This window comes from Sminthopsis crassicaudata, chromosome 4 (assembly GCF_048593235.1).
Source record: "Sminthopsis crassicaudata isolate SCR6 chromosome 4, ASM4859323v1, whole genome shotgun sequence".
Classification (NCBI taxonomy): Eukaryota; Metazoa; Chordata; class Mammalia; order Dasyuromorphia; family Dasyuridae; genus Sminthopsis; species Sminthopsis crassicaudata.
Genome location: NC_133620.1, coordinates 317,412,650 through 317,427,689, shown reverse-complemented (window position 1 = coordinate 317,427,689; position 15,040 = coordinate 317,412,650). Strand labels below are relative to the sequence as shown.

Genomic DNA, 15,040 nt, shown 5'->3' with positions numbered 1-15,040 from the left:
TCAGTGGGTGGGAGAGAGGGAGGAAGAGTAAGAACATTTGGAAATGAAAATAAAATCAAATTAAACACATTAAAAATTCAATAACATCTAAGCTACATAAGTGCATGTTCTAAAACATCTAAGCTATAAAACAAGGTATGTCCTAAAATTGTGTTTCTAAAATCTTAGCTATTTGGCCACTAAAATAGTATAAAATCAATGCACTTACTGAAGAGGTGATGTCCAGGTGAATAAGCATGGGATTTTTCTGGTATTTTACATTCAAGAAAGGTAGAAGGGATGCTAGCACTTTGCTTTCATTCACCTGGGGTTCAATCAGTCGAATGGTCTTCAGAGGTACTTCCTCCCCAGAATTTTCAAATTTCAGTTTGCTATGAAGCCTTTTTACGTAGAGAGATTTTCCTATGACATTGAAATAAATGAATTAGAACTCCAGGTGTTATGAAAGAGAGAGAGAGAGAGAGAGAGAGAGAGAGAGAGAGAGAGAGAGAGAGAGAGAGAGAGAGAGAGAGAGAGAGAGAGAGAGAGATGTTAAAAAAAAAAGAGAGAGATGTGAGTAGAAGTGTCCAAAAGATATGTAGTTATCTACAAACTTCATGGTATTATATATATAAAACAAACCAAAAGCTAAATATTAGCCTTCTCATAACCCTAGAATTTTCACTATCTAGTTTATATACAGTATGCCATACTACTTTCTCAATAAGGATCTAAATGAATGTAAAAAAGTAACTGTGGCCCCCCAAAAATATTTCTGTAGCAGTGTTTTTATTTATGAAATGCTTCTAATACTGTTATTGAAATAAAATTATTTGCAACTGATAGTTTCCTTTAAATATTTTAGTATTTAATTTATTTTTATATAATCAAAACTGCCATCAATAAGAAAAGCATATAGCAGTAACTGAAGAGTCAAAATTTCTTTGATCCTGACAGTCCACATCTGCTTAAGAAAAAAAAAAAAAAAAGAAAGCAATAATAGAACCCTATCGTGTCAGAATTGTGGAAACTTTAGAAAACGTTTAGTCTAACCCAGGAAGTTGATATGACCAAGGTCACACAACGACAAATTGGTAGAGCAAGGATTTGAATTCAAGTCTTCTTAGTCTATAGTTCTTTCCACTATCCTATGCTACATGTGATAGTTATCAAGGAGGCTTACAGAGTCTTTTTTAGATTATAAATGAGGAAGTAGAATGATATACTATACATAAGAGACTGAAAACATAATTTGAAAGTCAAAGTCTCATCATGAAGAGGTAAGGAATAATTAAAGAATGGAAATCACGAGAGGAAAGGAGAAGACCTTTCTATCACTGACTCATAGCTAAGGAATTAGAAGCTCTCTGGGCCTTAGTTTCTCCATCAGCAAAATAAATTTAACCACATATCAAGATAACATGTCAAGAACCTTTAATTTCTCAAAAGAAAAAAGAAATATAAATTAAAGTTTTAAATCTAAGCTATCATTACCAACGCCTGCTCTCTTGGAGGTCACAACCTTCACACAGACACGATCCTTAAACACTGAAGCTGCTGAATGGATATGATGTGAGACTTGGTAATGACTTTGCAGATAATCCTGAATGTCCATGAGAAACTGCTGAGGGGTCATGAGGACTTTATACTGGCTGAAGACAGATGGAATATAACAATGTTCTCGATCACTGTTGCAGATGATCACCAGTCGATAGTCTTCCCTGTGGCACTGCACACACAAGTTCTGAAACAGTTCTTCCACCTGGCAGCTGACTTCATAGCTAAGTTCATCTGCATACAGCAGGCTATAGACCTTACGCCCCTGGTACCCCAAAGTGAGGCAACGGCGTAAGAACAGTGATACCTCCTCATAGGTTGTCAAAGGGGTACAGAGCAACACCTCATCATAGCTGGGCAGGGGCTGGCGAGGAGTCTCCATGTAGATAGCTAGGGCCACAGACAACACATCAGAATGAGGGCAGGTGATGAGGTTAGGCTGGCCAGCCTGCAAGCCTTGTGGGAGATGCCGCTCAGTGGGAACCTCTCCCATCTCTGACAGGTAGGCCAAGCAAAGACCAAGAGAGTCAATATTCAAGCAATTAGGTAGAAAGGCACTCATGCAACTCATGTAAAAGTCCCACACTACCTTGACCTTGCCCATTAGCTCTGACTCAGAGAACAGCACCAATTTTAATTCATCCAAGTTGACTTGATCCATATGATGTCTCCCATAAGGTGTACTCAAAAATTTTAAGACATCATATTTGGTGCAATTTTTTTTGATGAAGGATAGCATAGCCAAGGCAGCTTCACTGGGCTTCTGTTTCTTGAGCTCTATGCAGAGGTAAACTAATTGTTCAGCAGTGTAATAGTTGAGATAAAAATACTTAGATCGCTTCTCAATCATAAATCTTTTCCAGTTCCCAAGGAAGAGTTCCATCTGCTTACACAGGGCTGCCAGGACTTCAGTTACTTCCCCATTTCCAGTGAGCTGTCCTACAGTCTCTAAGTGGAAATTCATTTGTATGCAAATCTGACTCTTAGGAGAGCAATATACTGTAGCTGTCCAAGACCTGAACAGCATATTTCCAGCAGTATAAAGATTTATAAACGCTTGGGCAAGTCTCTGAATATTACAAAATACCTAGAAAAGATGAAAATAGAGAGTAGTTTTTAACAGGAAAATATTAAGACAGCATAATTTGATATTGTATTGTAATAGTTAAAAATAATATGGAAGTATTCCTGGATTGGCCACTTAGTTTGGCTGCTTTGACAATTATTTTGCCTGCTTTACCATTTATTTCAGCTGCTTTCCCTAAAAAAGACTTCAACTTCCTTATCTAATTAAAAGAAAGTTAAAAACAAAATGAGTTTATAAGCCCCTTCCAAGCCAAAAGATAGAAGAAAACATATCTTTTGTTGAATGTTTGCAACTTCCAAGAACAGATTTGCATTAAAACAAAAAACTAGTATGTAAATGACTTTCATAAATGATGGTCAACTGAATTTTTGGACAGTTTGAATTCTTTGCCAAATCATTAAGTGTAGCAGAAAAAAGAATAAGTTAACCTTCCCATCAAAGACTGCTCACTGTATTATTTCTACCCTGTATGGATATATTCCTTGAAAACAAGGAGAAACACATTTAATAGATCTTAAAAAGAAACTGCCTACAGTTCACCTGGAAATAAAAATGCCAGCTTAATCCACTTTGACCATTCATAGCCTTATGTTGTGCTGCTTTTCATGTCAATTAAAAATATGAATTATTGTTTTCAATTTCCCAAACCACTGAACTTGAGATGAAATTTTAAAATGTCTCCAAATAAAAAAGACTGAATGAGTCTGGCCCTAAAACAGATACAAAATTCTGACCTCTGAGAATTTATCCACTTCGACATGATTTTGGTCTTTCTTGCCAGACATCAGCATCAACTTATTGAGAAGCTCCTTCAGTTCCTCTAAGGAATAATGGCGTACTTCCTCGTGGTCTTCATGTCTTTCAGGAAGGCTCAAATGTAACACTGTGTCCAGGGAAACCTAAAAAAGGTCCCAAAGTCATAGTTTTTCCTGAAGAACCATTATGGTTGATACCAAAAAACATCTACTTCCCAATAAGGACTTTAAAAAGTATAGCCCAGATCTTTCTGATTTCGTAGGCATTCATTCATTGCCAAAGAAAGAAATCATTGATTTCTCATTAACAAAGAACTTTGCTGCCTCTCTGCTAAGCATCAACTATAATTAAAGATATAAAGGACTATAAAGATAAAAACAACAGTCTCCATCCTCCCATTAGGGGAATAAGATAAGTGTGCAAAAACAATAACAGTGTTATAAGGACAAATAAAAATTCTAGCTAATTTGCTATAATAGGCAATGGGGAAACCATTGAGAGAAAATCATGAGGAGATAAATTATCATAAATGCAGCTTGACATGGAGAAAAACAAACTGCTGAAAAGCAATGAATTTTCCCCTCCCTTCTTTAGAGAGGTGATAGAACTATGGACATGTCACTGTATATACTGTCAAAGTCAAATAACATGATGATTTGTTTTGCTGAACTACTCCCCCCCCCCCGCCTTCTTTATTTGTTACATAGAATAGTTCATTGAGAGGAATGGAGGATGGATATATGTGAAAATGAAAGAAATGCTAAAACAAGAAATTTCAATAAAAATTACTTTAGAAAAGATTTTTCAAAAAAGAAAATCAATGTGTCTTCATATAAGAGAATTCACTTTGTTGAGAGGTACAGGAAGTTTTATCTTATAAACCTCAGTTATTCCAAATTTCTAGTAGACATTAAGATCAGAAGTAATTAACCATTGTGGGAACATTTTAGAAGCAACTCAGATTCTTGGGAAATGAAGCAGAAGTGGCTAAAAAGATCTGACTTAAATAAAAAAAAAAATTAAAAAAAAAGCATAGGACCTATATTCACCAAAAAAACAAAACACCTGACTCTTTGGAGAATCTTTAAAAATGCTCAAACACGTGTTTATAAAATAAGGGAAAAGATACTAATTGAAATCCAGAAGAGGGTATGGTTTCCTTCAAAATCTTTGTGACAAGGGTATTATTAAGAATATTTAGCCCCATCAGATAAGAACTTCAGCTCTCTTACCTTTTGACCATCTTTGGGAGGTCTGATAATATAGATGCCTTTGCTGTTGATGGCTGTTGCCAATGACAAGGATGACAATTCTACAGACCCATGACTATCCTTTACTGTTTTTAGCCACTCCAGGTGTCGAGCAGAATCACGCTGATGGGAAAGTAAAAGAGAACACAGACGAAAATTTGAAGGATTGTATTCATTCTCCTGACTAAGAAACCTACAAATACAAGGACTGACACAATCCCAGTTTACATCCTGAAGTGAACCATTCTACCTTGCATTGTAAAACTGGAGGTTAACTAATGTATGATAGGAATAATGGGGAAGAACAATAAATGAGAGGGCAACGTACAAACATTAGACACTCTTTTTGCAATGGAAATGTTTAAAACAGTGGTTTTACTATGTTTAACTTCTTTCAGTGGTTAAAATGGAAATGACCAAGTATATTTCTGTGCTTCGGTTTTCTCAACTGTCAAATAGGCATCCACTGGATATCTCATCTATAAGTACTTTTATTGGAAAACACTTCTTACTGTCTTACCAAGAGGCATAACTTCAGGCATGTTAAGAACCCTGATTCTTTCTTCAGATATGTCATCTGAAATGAACTGAATGTGCATTTTAATTTTATTTTTAATAGTATTTTATTTTTCCAAATACCTGCAAAGACCCTTGCAAAATCTTATGTTCCAATTTTTTCTCCCTTTCTCCCCCCAAGACAGCAAACAATCCTATATAGGTTAAACATGTGAAGTTCTTCTAAATGTATTTCCATATTCATCATGCTGTGCAAGAAAAATCAGATTAAAAGGGGAAAAAAATGAGGGGAAAAACAAGCAAACAAACAATTAACAAAAATGATGAAAATACTATTCTTTGATCCATAGTCAGTCTTCATAATTCTCTCTCTGGATGAGGATGGTATTGCTTTCAATCACCTCATTGTCAAAAAGACCAAAGTCTATCACAGTTGATCACATAATCTTTTTGTTACTGCGTACAACTTAACATGCATTTTAAAAAAGGAACTAAGATCAACAAATAAATAAACCCAAAACAACCACAAAAGAGAAAATCCTAAAAATTACAGAAAAGAAATGTTATGCTCCTCTGGAGCCTGAATTGATGCTTACCAGTTTCTTGGGTAGATGCTGATCATTTTCCAGAGCTTTCCACAGTTCCTTTAATTGTTCCATAAACTCCCTAAAGCCTGCCTGAACCTCAAGTTTATATAGTATTGAGGCATATCCTTGTACAGCATCATGGAAACATGCCACTCGGTCCACATCCATATCATTCTCTCCCGCTGAGATAGAGGCCAAGTCCACAAACACCTTTAGCTCATTAATATCTTTGGAAAGAAAGTATCAGGATCAATATATGATTATTTAATTTCTTTGAGCATAGTGATACTAAATGGAAAATTAATAAGGAATGAGTAATGGGGAGCTGTTGATCTATTTTTTTATTTCAGATGAAATGCAAAAGACAAAAGGATTATGATGACTATGGGATTCAGTGCAGCTCAATAAGCTGAGAATACTGACCAAAAAATTAGAATTCACTTCTCTTTATAATTTTACTATCAATGCAACAAAGACTTGAACAACTCATGGTTTACTATCATCAGTTTAAAAAAATAAAAACAAAAACTGATTATGTCCTATTTATTTGCCACAAAGGAATCCTTTGAATCAATTAGAGAAAGCCTGTAAATCTCACTAAGTACTTTTAAGAAATGGTAAGCAACCGCTAAATAGCATAGGAACTATTGAATAATACAGGTATCAATTAAGGACACTTAATAATTCATTATGACATATTCTTCTCTTTTTACTCCATTTATTCCCATCTTTAATTATTTTCATGTCTCACTTTTTCTCTTCTCCCTTTTCCCTTCTTCCTTCATTCCTTTAAAATCAAAGCTTCAATCGGATATATTATTAAGAGACAATGACTGACATATACTCTTTGATACAATCACTCTATTGTTGGAATATACCCTGAAGATTTTATCAACAATTTTAAAAGAAAACTATGTTTTATATTTTTATAGAAGGACTGCATATAATTTCCAAAAACTAAAAATTTCCAACAGCAGTAATTTCTAAAAATGTAAATATCCAACCTTAAGGAAATGGCAAGATAAAGTATAGTTCTTTAAAATAATGGAAAACTATAATTGTGATTCCAACAAGTATATGAGGAATATAATGAAATCAATGAAGACCCTTAGTACACAGTGAAAAATGTAGAACTAGGGAAAAAAAAACCATACATATGAGTTATAACTATAACAGGAAAAATGAAGTGGATAAAAACAAAGCATCTTTCTATAATCTTGGAAAGGGTGGCCAAAAAATTAGTTAGGATATTTATATGTTGAAATTAGTTAAAATCAAAATAGTTATCATGAAGCTTTCTGGTCACAATAATGTTCAATGTTAATGTTAATATAATTTGTTAAAAATTAAGGGAATAGTAAATAATTTTGCTATAAAATATCACCCCATGTGAAAGAAAGGGATACACTGTAGTAGGAATTGGGATTTTTAAAAAACTAAGGAAATGGGGAGGGGGAGGAGAGAAATAATATATATGAAAAATGACCCTAAATTTTTTTCATACATACCACAAACAGAAAGATAACAATCTTTCTTTAGCTACAGTGAAAAGAGAATAGGACCATTATTTGGGACAACACATGATCAAAAATAGCAGAACTACTTGATGCTTGTTTGTTTTTGCTCTCAAGGAAAAGGATTTATGAACTAGAAAGTCCAAGAGAAAATGACTAATAAAGCACTGATAAGGAGGAAGGTAAGATAAGATAAAAATAGCCCGGATAAGCAGATTCAAAATAACTACATTCCCGGAAATTACAATCACTTAAAAGAAGATGATACAGAATGAAAGTAAGGTCAGTTCTTCCCACTTTTGAAGATCATGGATTTATTGTCATATTCATGCTAGCTATACACTAGAAAGCTTATAATAATTTATCTTCAATCTAGATTATTATTGAAGGAATAATTACTATGTAGAAATAGGAAGGAATGATCACAGAAAATCAGAATGTCATTATGGTACACAGGTCTGGACAAACTAAGTCACTTTCTTGTTTAATAAGATTACTACGATGGTAAGTGATTCTGAAGTCTAATTAACTTAGATCCTAACAAAAAACATCTAGTAGAGGCACATATGATATGGTATAGCTTCTAGGTAAATATGGGTCCCCTGACTTAAAGTGTTCTAACAATAAATCGGTAGTCCTAAATCTTCTAGCTTTGAAATCTGCCTCAGGAAACCCCCACAACCCAGTGTCTGATCACTTTTTAGTCAAATAGCTTCTGGCCTCAGGAAACTGCTACAGATCAAACTCCTGAGACAATAATGAATAAGACCACTCCTCAATTCATGGCTGACTGGTAATCTTGTCAGTAATAATCTGACAACAGAGAATCGCTCCTTTTGGACACCATTCCTTCCTACCTATGAGTCATAGAATTAGGCACATTTATGATTGAAAGCTGAATAAAAGTATCTCCTTGCTTCTGTTTCTCTGCTGAAATTGTCTTAAAATTACTGCCTGCTTTTGTAATGGCATTACAATTACTTTCAATAAAACTTTGCCCCTCATGACACTGGTCCCCCCTTCTCAATACATGCTATTCTTATGGATAAGATGACAATTTGAAATTGATGATATGGACCAATTAATCCTTAATCCAAATGTGGATTAAGATAAAAAAAAAATGCTTGATTTGAAAGTTTGAATACTTGGTTCTGTCTCTTACTATGAGTTTTTGATCTTGGTCAATATGCTTTTCCTCTATGGGCCTTAGTTCCGTCATCTAAAAAACAGGGTTATTGGCCTACATATTTACAGAAACCGCTTGTACTTCTAAATTTAAGATCCAAAAAAATTAATAAGCAAATAAATGAATGATCCCATAAACTTAGGAGGTCTCTAGTGGACTACCTTCAGAATTTGTGCTTGACCCGGTATATCTGAATAATTTTATCAGTGAATTATACAGAGAACAATTCATATGAAAAAGATCTGACACTTTAGCAGACTATATACTCAATGAATCAAGATGAAGTAAGCATCCAAAAAAGCTAATTTTATCTTGATCTACATTCAAGGGAATATAGTATACAGGACAAGGATGTGTGGACCATAAAGTATTTTGTTCAATTCTGGATGCTTTATTTTAGGAATGACATCGATACAGTCAAATAGTGTGATAAAGAAATCTGAGATTATACCATATAGCACGACTGGAGATATTTAATCTAGAAAAAGCAAGGATTAGGAGGAAGAGAAAGGCATGTAGTTACAAAGAGATGGACCTAAACTTGATGTGAGGAAAAAAGTCTATAATGATTAAGAGGTCAAATGGCCTTTATTTATGTTATGTTTGAGAGAAGACTTTTGTTCAGTTAGTTATAATAATTAGCCTTTCAAATCTCAGGGCATGTAAAATGATGTCTATCTATCATGGTAAAAGGAGCACAGAGGTTTATGATCTCACAATTAACTAGAAGATTTGTGATCAAGAGAATTTGATTTGCTTTCTTGGCATCCTAAAATTCTTTTAATATTACCTTCAAGAGCCTCTTTGACCCAGCCAATGAATTCTTTCCTTAGTGAGATTTCTTCAAGACACTGACGTTCTAGTCTCATCAATATCTTGTAGCAACTGTTTTGCCAGTATGAGTTGATTGCTGATACGATCCAATTTCTCATTGGCAGCATTAAATTCATCAGTCTGTAAGACAAAAGTTTCGCTACAGATTGGGAATGAACTACATACAATACTAAATAGAAGTTTACAGCTTTATTTACCACATGGCATTTCTTCCTCTGAACTTCCTGAACTTCTAGGGACCTTGTAAGATGCCATCCCAAAAGAAACAGAGATGGAGAGCCTCATCCTTGACGAAGGAGAATGAGGTTGCTTTTGAAGTTTGCTGGATTTTTTGTTTTAAATCTATAGCAAACAATTCATCATATCAAATTCTTTCTTAGCTAGAGCCAAAGCATAGCCTAGAAGTTATGATAATGCAAAGAAGATAAATATTTCACCTGTAAACTGTTTTACTGTAACAAAGAGAAATTAACCCATTCTAATTTCCTTAAATGAAGGCATCTAGGAGCAACAGTGGAGGGAATGCTAGATCTAAAGTCAGGAAGACTCATCTTAAGCTCTAATTCAGTTTCAGATTCCTTGATAGCTTATGTCCTTAGGCAAATCACTTCATTCTGTTTGCCTTAGTTTCCACATCTTTAAAATGAGCTTGAAAAAAGAAATTGCAAACCACTGCCAAGATAAGCCTAAATGAACTCATGAAGACACAAGGAAACAACAACATAAAATAACATAAAAGATTGACTTTAAGATCCATGTTTCAGTTTTATGAGTATTCCCTTTCCTTTATGTAAATTCTAAACTCTCACAATGGAGAGGTATATCCATCATCATCAATCATCATCATCATCATCATCATCAAAAGATTAGACTTTTATATACTGCCTTAAGATTAGCAAAATGCTTTTTAAACTGTTATCTCATTTTATCCTAACAATAACTCTTGGAGGAGGTGGTTCTATTATTACAATAGCCATTGTATAAAAGAGGAAAATTCAGGTGCAAATTCAAGTTACTTGATTCACCCAGAGTCACTCTGACTATAAGTTTCTGAAATCTTCTGGACTCTAGGCCTCACATTCAATCTATTGTGCCAGTAGATGGCAAAATTAATCACTTGAGAACCCACTTTTCATGAGGCATATTGTTGAACTTAGGCCAGTCCTCAAAACAATGAAGTGTCAGCAGAACTGTATTCTGAAGCTCTTCTGATGGCAAGCCCCACCAAAGTCCACACTCTAAAGACATGGCCTTCAAGAATCAGGTTCCCCCTCCATATAAATGAAGCAAAAGTAGGTTTTCTAAGAAAACTGTTAAGATCACTCACCAGGAAAACCCTAATAGAAAAAAAATCCTTTTTCCAAGGTATCCCTAATATCCCCTCCTGGAAATAAATTCATTTTTACCAACAAAGGATCAGTTATTTAAATGTTACTCAGAGTTAAAAACCTAAACTCCTTTGGGTATTCTGAGCAGAAAATGCAATATCAATGAAAAAGAAAATTCTAATATTCTTAAGAAAAGCCTCTCGAGAAGACTCTTAAAAAGCCATAAACTTATAAATCCCAACAGTTTTCTGAGATAGATTATCACATAACAATTCCATCTATACTTACAAAGCTTAATAATATCTGAAGGACACTGAAGTCACCAGTCAAACCCAAGTCCTCTTTCACCTTGCAGATGACTTTGGCTGAATCAACAGCCAAATGCAAGTGGTGATATTCCTTGATCTGTCCAACTCGTTTATTGATCCAATCCTGCTTGTCATCAGGATCCAGCCTGCACATGATCTTGAGGTCTTTAGTAAGATCATCATACTTATTTACAAAGTTTTTAAAAACAGAATGTACATCAGCGAATGTGAGCTCGCCTGACTTTAGATCCTTATAAAGTCTGTGAAATCTTCTGTGACAAGGAGAATATAATACATCATATACATTCTCAAGATTCAAAATCAGTATCTCGGAGTTATCATCATTCTCCCCAAGTGATTGGGCTTCTTTCTCCCAACAGACTTGGAAAACATAGCTATCTTTTAAATAGTCCACTGTTCTGGCCATCTCCAGTAACCAGGAGTTCAGTTTGTAATAGGTCTTGTACTCACGCACAGCAGGAGAATGGGGAAGCTTCACTGTAACTGCTTCATCCATTCTCTTTCCACTAACATCTTCCAAATGTTTCTTTTCAATATCTCCAAAGTCCACTGTACAACAATCACAAAAAGTAAAATTCAAAAGTCCAATTTCATCACCATTATAAAACATTTGTTTTATAATTTGTCCTACTTTTCAACCCACTACTCAATTAAATAATATTTTTAAATGAGTAAAAGTGTTCTAGGAATTTTTTCTCTCAATAGGCTGGAAATAGCCTTCTCTTCCAGCACCTAACTTATTCCTCAGCTTTTGAGATAATTTATTTACTTCTATAGACATCAAGCTCTGTAATTATATATCCAAGCCTAATACTCTAACCCTCTAAACTATTTTTAAATGTAAATTCATCAAGAATATTACCTTTTATCAATTCTTTCACCTTTCTACACAACTTCAGGAGACTTTCCACAAATTTTCTCTCTCTTTTTAAAGTTTGTAATTCATAGATTCTCCAAGTTAGCACATCTTCTAAATCAAATTCTTTCTCCTGGAGTGAAAGATTATTGTTTTCTGGAAAAAAAAATCCAATGATAACAGACACATACATACATTAATTATTCTCAACTGTGGCTTAATTTCTGCCCCTCTTTTGCATACTTTATTACTGATATTGAAGAAACTATTGTGTAATTTCAACCCAAAGGTTCATTGCTAACAATAAGCCACTGTTGAACTTAGCCTATTGAACATCATAAGCATCATCCACTAAACTAGGAATTAGAAGAATACATTCCAGTTCATACCTCTCCATTGAAGTGAAGTAGCCTACTCACTGTGTTTCATATGTGTCACTTCCCCCTTAGTGGCTCTGCAGAAATAGTCACCAAGATCTAGAATAAACTCCCCTCATCTCCTCTACCTAGAGGAGTAGCTTTCTTTAAAGTACAACTTCATCACCTCAATGGATCCTTCCTGATTCCCCTTACTCGTTTATATTCTCTATTTCTGGAAATTAATTTTACTGGTTTATAGTACTTAATTGCATACATGTTGTATTCCCCAGAAAAAAGAAAACTCCTTGAGGGTAGGCTAATTCATTTTCTTTGTAAGATTCTTTGCACATAGTAAACATTTAATAAATATTTGCTAAATTGCATTAATAATACACAAAGAATACAATTATCACTAAGGTGCTTTGTAACCTTTCATCAATCCTAAAGCCACATACTATATTCATACTTACTTAATTTCCATAAATGAAGAATTTGTTTCTTGTGCTTCTCAATTAGGTCCATATGTCTAACCAAAATCTTTCCATTTAGGAGATCAAAAGTAATTTTAGTAAACACAGAGTCAGCAATGGCCATCAACTTCTTTGCATCTTGTGTAATCTCCTCCAATATCTTTTCATCACTTCCTATGGGGGGAAAAAAAAGCACAATCTTTAAACAGGGTAGAATTTAAATTTTTTCTATTTCCCTTTCTAGTCTAGGTCCACACAGAAATCACTTTTTTCCTTCCTCCTATATATGAGGATCAACTGCTCTCTAACATTCTTATATTTCTTAAATCTTTTACTTACCTGAAGACTCAAAGATTATAGCTTTAGAGATAGAGAGCTTTAGAGAGCATCTAGTTTAATTGCAATATTTTTACAGATGAAGAAAATGGCCCAGCATTAACTCATCCAAGATCACTTAGATAGAAGTCTTTTGATTCCAAAGCCATTGTTCTATTTACTATATGACTGAACATATGCTTCTCTATCCATGGGATGGGGGCCTTAATGAATTCCCTAGCCATTTCCCTGTTTAACAGGGTAATGCTTTCCAGTGGTAAAAACTGAGAGCAGTATAATAAACCATATACTCAGAACAATGATTGCTAATATTTCAAATATCAAAAATTCTCCATCCCTGTGCAAATATGACTCATATAAATTGATACATATACATTGGCTCCATTTCACTTCTCACTTACCCCTTAGTGCTTTGCAATCTCACCCTTGATTCTAATGAAAATACTCTCTCCTAGGTTACTAATTACCTTTCTTTCTTTCTTTCTTTCTTTTTTTTTGCTGAGGAAATTGGGGTTAAGTGACTTGCCTAGGGTCACACAACTAAGGAAATGTTAAGTGTCTGAGGTTAGATTTAAACTCAGGTCTTCCTGATTTCAGGGCTGGTGCTCTATCCACTGTGCCACCTAACTGCCCCAACTAATTACCTTTCTAATGTCAAATCTAATGGCATTTTTTTCTGTCCCACTTTTCCTTAATCTTTGCATAGCATTGGACACTGATGATCTCATGGACTTTTAACTTCTTGTTGACTTCTATGACACTATTCTCCTGCTAGTTCTCCCACTTGACTGATTGTTCTTTTAGTGACTCACTATTTCCTTCCTACTAGGTCCTCTTTGCTATCTCACTACATTCCCTCTTTGAAGGATCCCATTTATTCCCTGATTTCCATTCCCACCTTGATGAAAATGATTATCAGATCTATATAGCAAGTCTCAAACTTTTGCCTCCAACTAGTAATATCTCCTCACAAAATAGTATAGAATAGCAAAAGGGAAAAACAGCCTGCAGAAAGCTTGTTATAAAACTCAATTAAGATAAATAATCCAAACAATATTTTTAGATGAAACTGAACTGGAAAGGGGAAAAAATAATATGCAAAATTATACAGATATCCCAATATTCATATAGTAATCTATTCTCCTCATCAATGATAGTGGTACCATGACATATAGATGTTAGTTACTGATTCTGTCAGTAAGCTGAAATGATATTTGTAAAATAAAATCATAATAGTAGGATTAAATCAACTATACAAAAAAGAAATCTGTGCTTATCATTTTGAAGGTATTTAGAAATTTCAATATTTCAGAAAGGTAAAGATATTTAAAAAATAGAAAATACAGATGGCATCATTAAGAAAATAAGGAAGCCAAATCAGTATTGATCAGAGAAATGCAAATTAAGACAACTCTGAAATACCACTACACACCTGTCAGATTGGCTAAGATGACAGGAACAAATAATGATGAATGTTGGAGGGGATGTGGGAAAATTGGGGCACTGATGCATTGTTGGTGGAGCTGTGAAAGAATCCAACCATTCTGGAGAGCAATCTGAATTATGCCCAAAAAGTTATCAAACTGTGCATATCCTTTGATTCAGCATTGCTGCTACTGGGCTTAGATCCCAAGGAAATACTAAAGAAGGGAAAGGGACCTGTAGGTGCCAAAATGTTTGTGGCAGCCCTTTTCATAGTGGCTAGAAACTGGAAGATGAATGGATGTCCATCAATTGGAGAATGGCTGAATAAATTGTGGTATATAAATATTATGTAATGTTATTGTTCTGTAAGAAATGACCAAGAGGAGGAATAGAGAGGCTTGGAGAGACTTACATCAACTGATGCTGAGTGAAACGAGCAGAACTAGGAGATCATTATACACTGTATGAGGATCCACTTCTGATGGAAGGGGATATCTTCAACATAGAGAAAAGCTAATCCAATTCCAATTGATCAATGATGGACAGAATCAGCTACACCCAGAGAAGGAACACTGGGCAATGAGTGTAAACTGTTATTTTTACCTTCTGAATCCAATTCTTCCTTTGCTACAACAACAAAATTCGGTTCTGCACATATATATTGTCCCTAG

General features: G+C 34.5%; 1 protein-coding gene across 1 annotated transcript in view; it reads right to left on the bottom strand.

Annotated features, from left to right (window-relative positions):
- RNF213 (ring finger protein 213) overlaps positions 1-15,040 on the bottom strand; it is a 167,639-nt gene that overhangs the window by 69,275 nt on the left and 83,324 nt on the right. Inside the window, 10 exon segments of the mRNA XM_074260355.1 lie at positions 209-402; positions 1,474-2,623; positions 3,358-3,522; positions 4,612-4,752; positions 5,742-5,959; positions 9,223-9,286; positions 9,288-9,386; positions 10,883-11,472; positions 11,786-11,935; positions 12,609-12,782. Of these exon segments, the coding sequence (XP_074116456.1) occupies positions 209-402; positions 1,474-2,623; positions 3,358-3,522; positions 4,612-4,752; positions 5,742-5,959; positions 9,223-9,286; positions 9,288-9,386; positions 10,883-11,472; positions 11,786-11,935; positions 12,609-12,782 (2,945 nt within the window).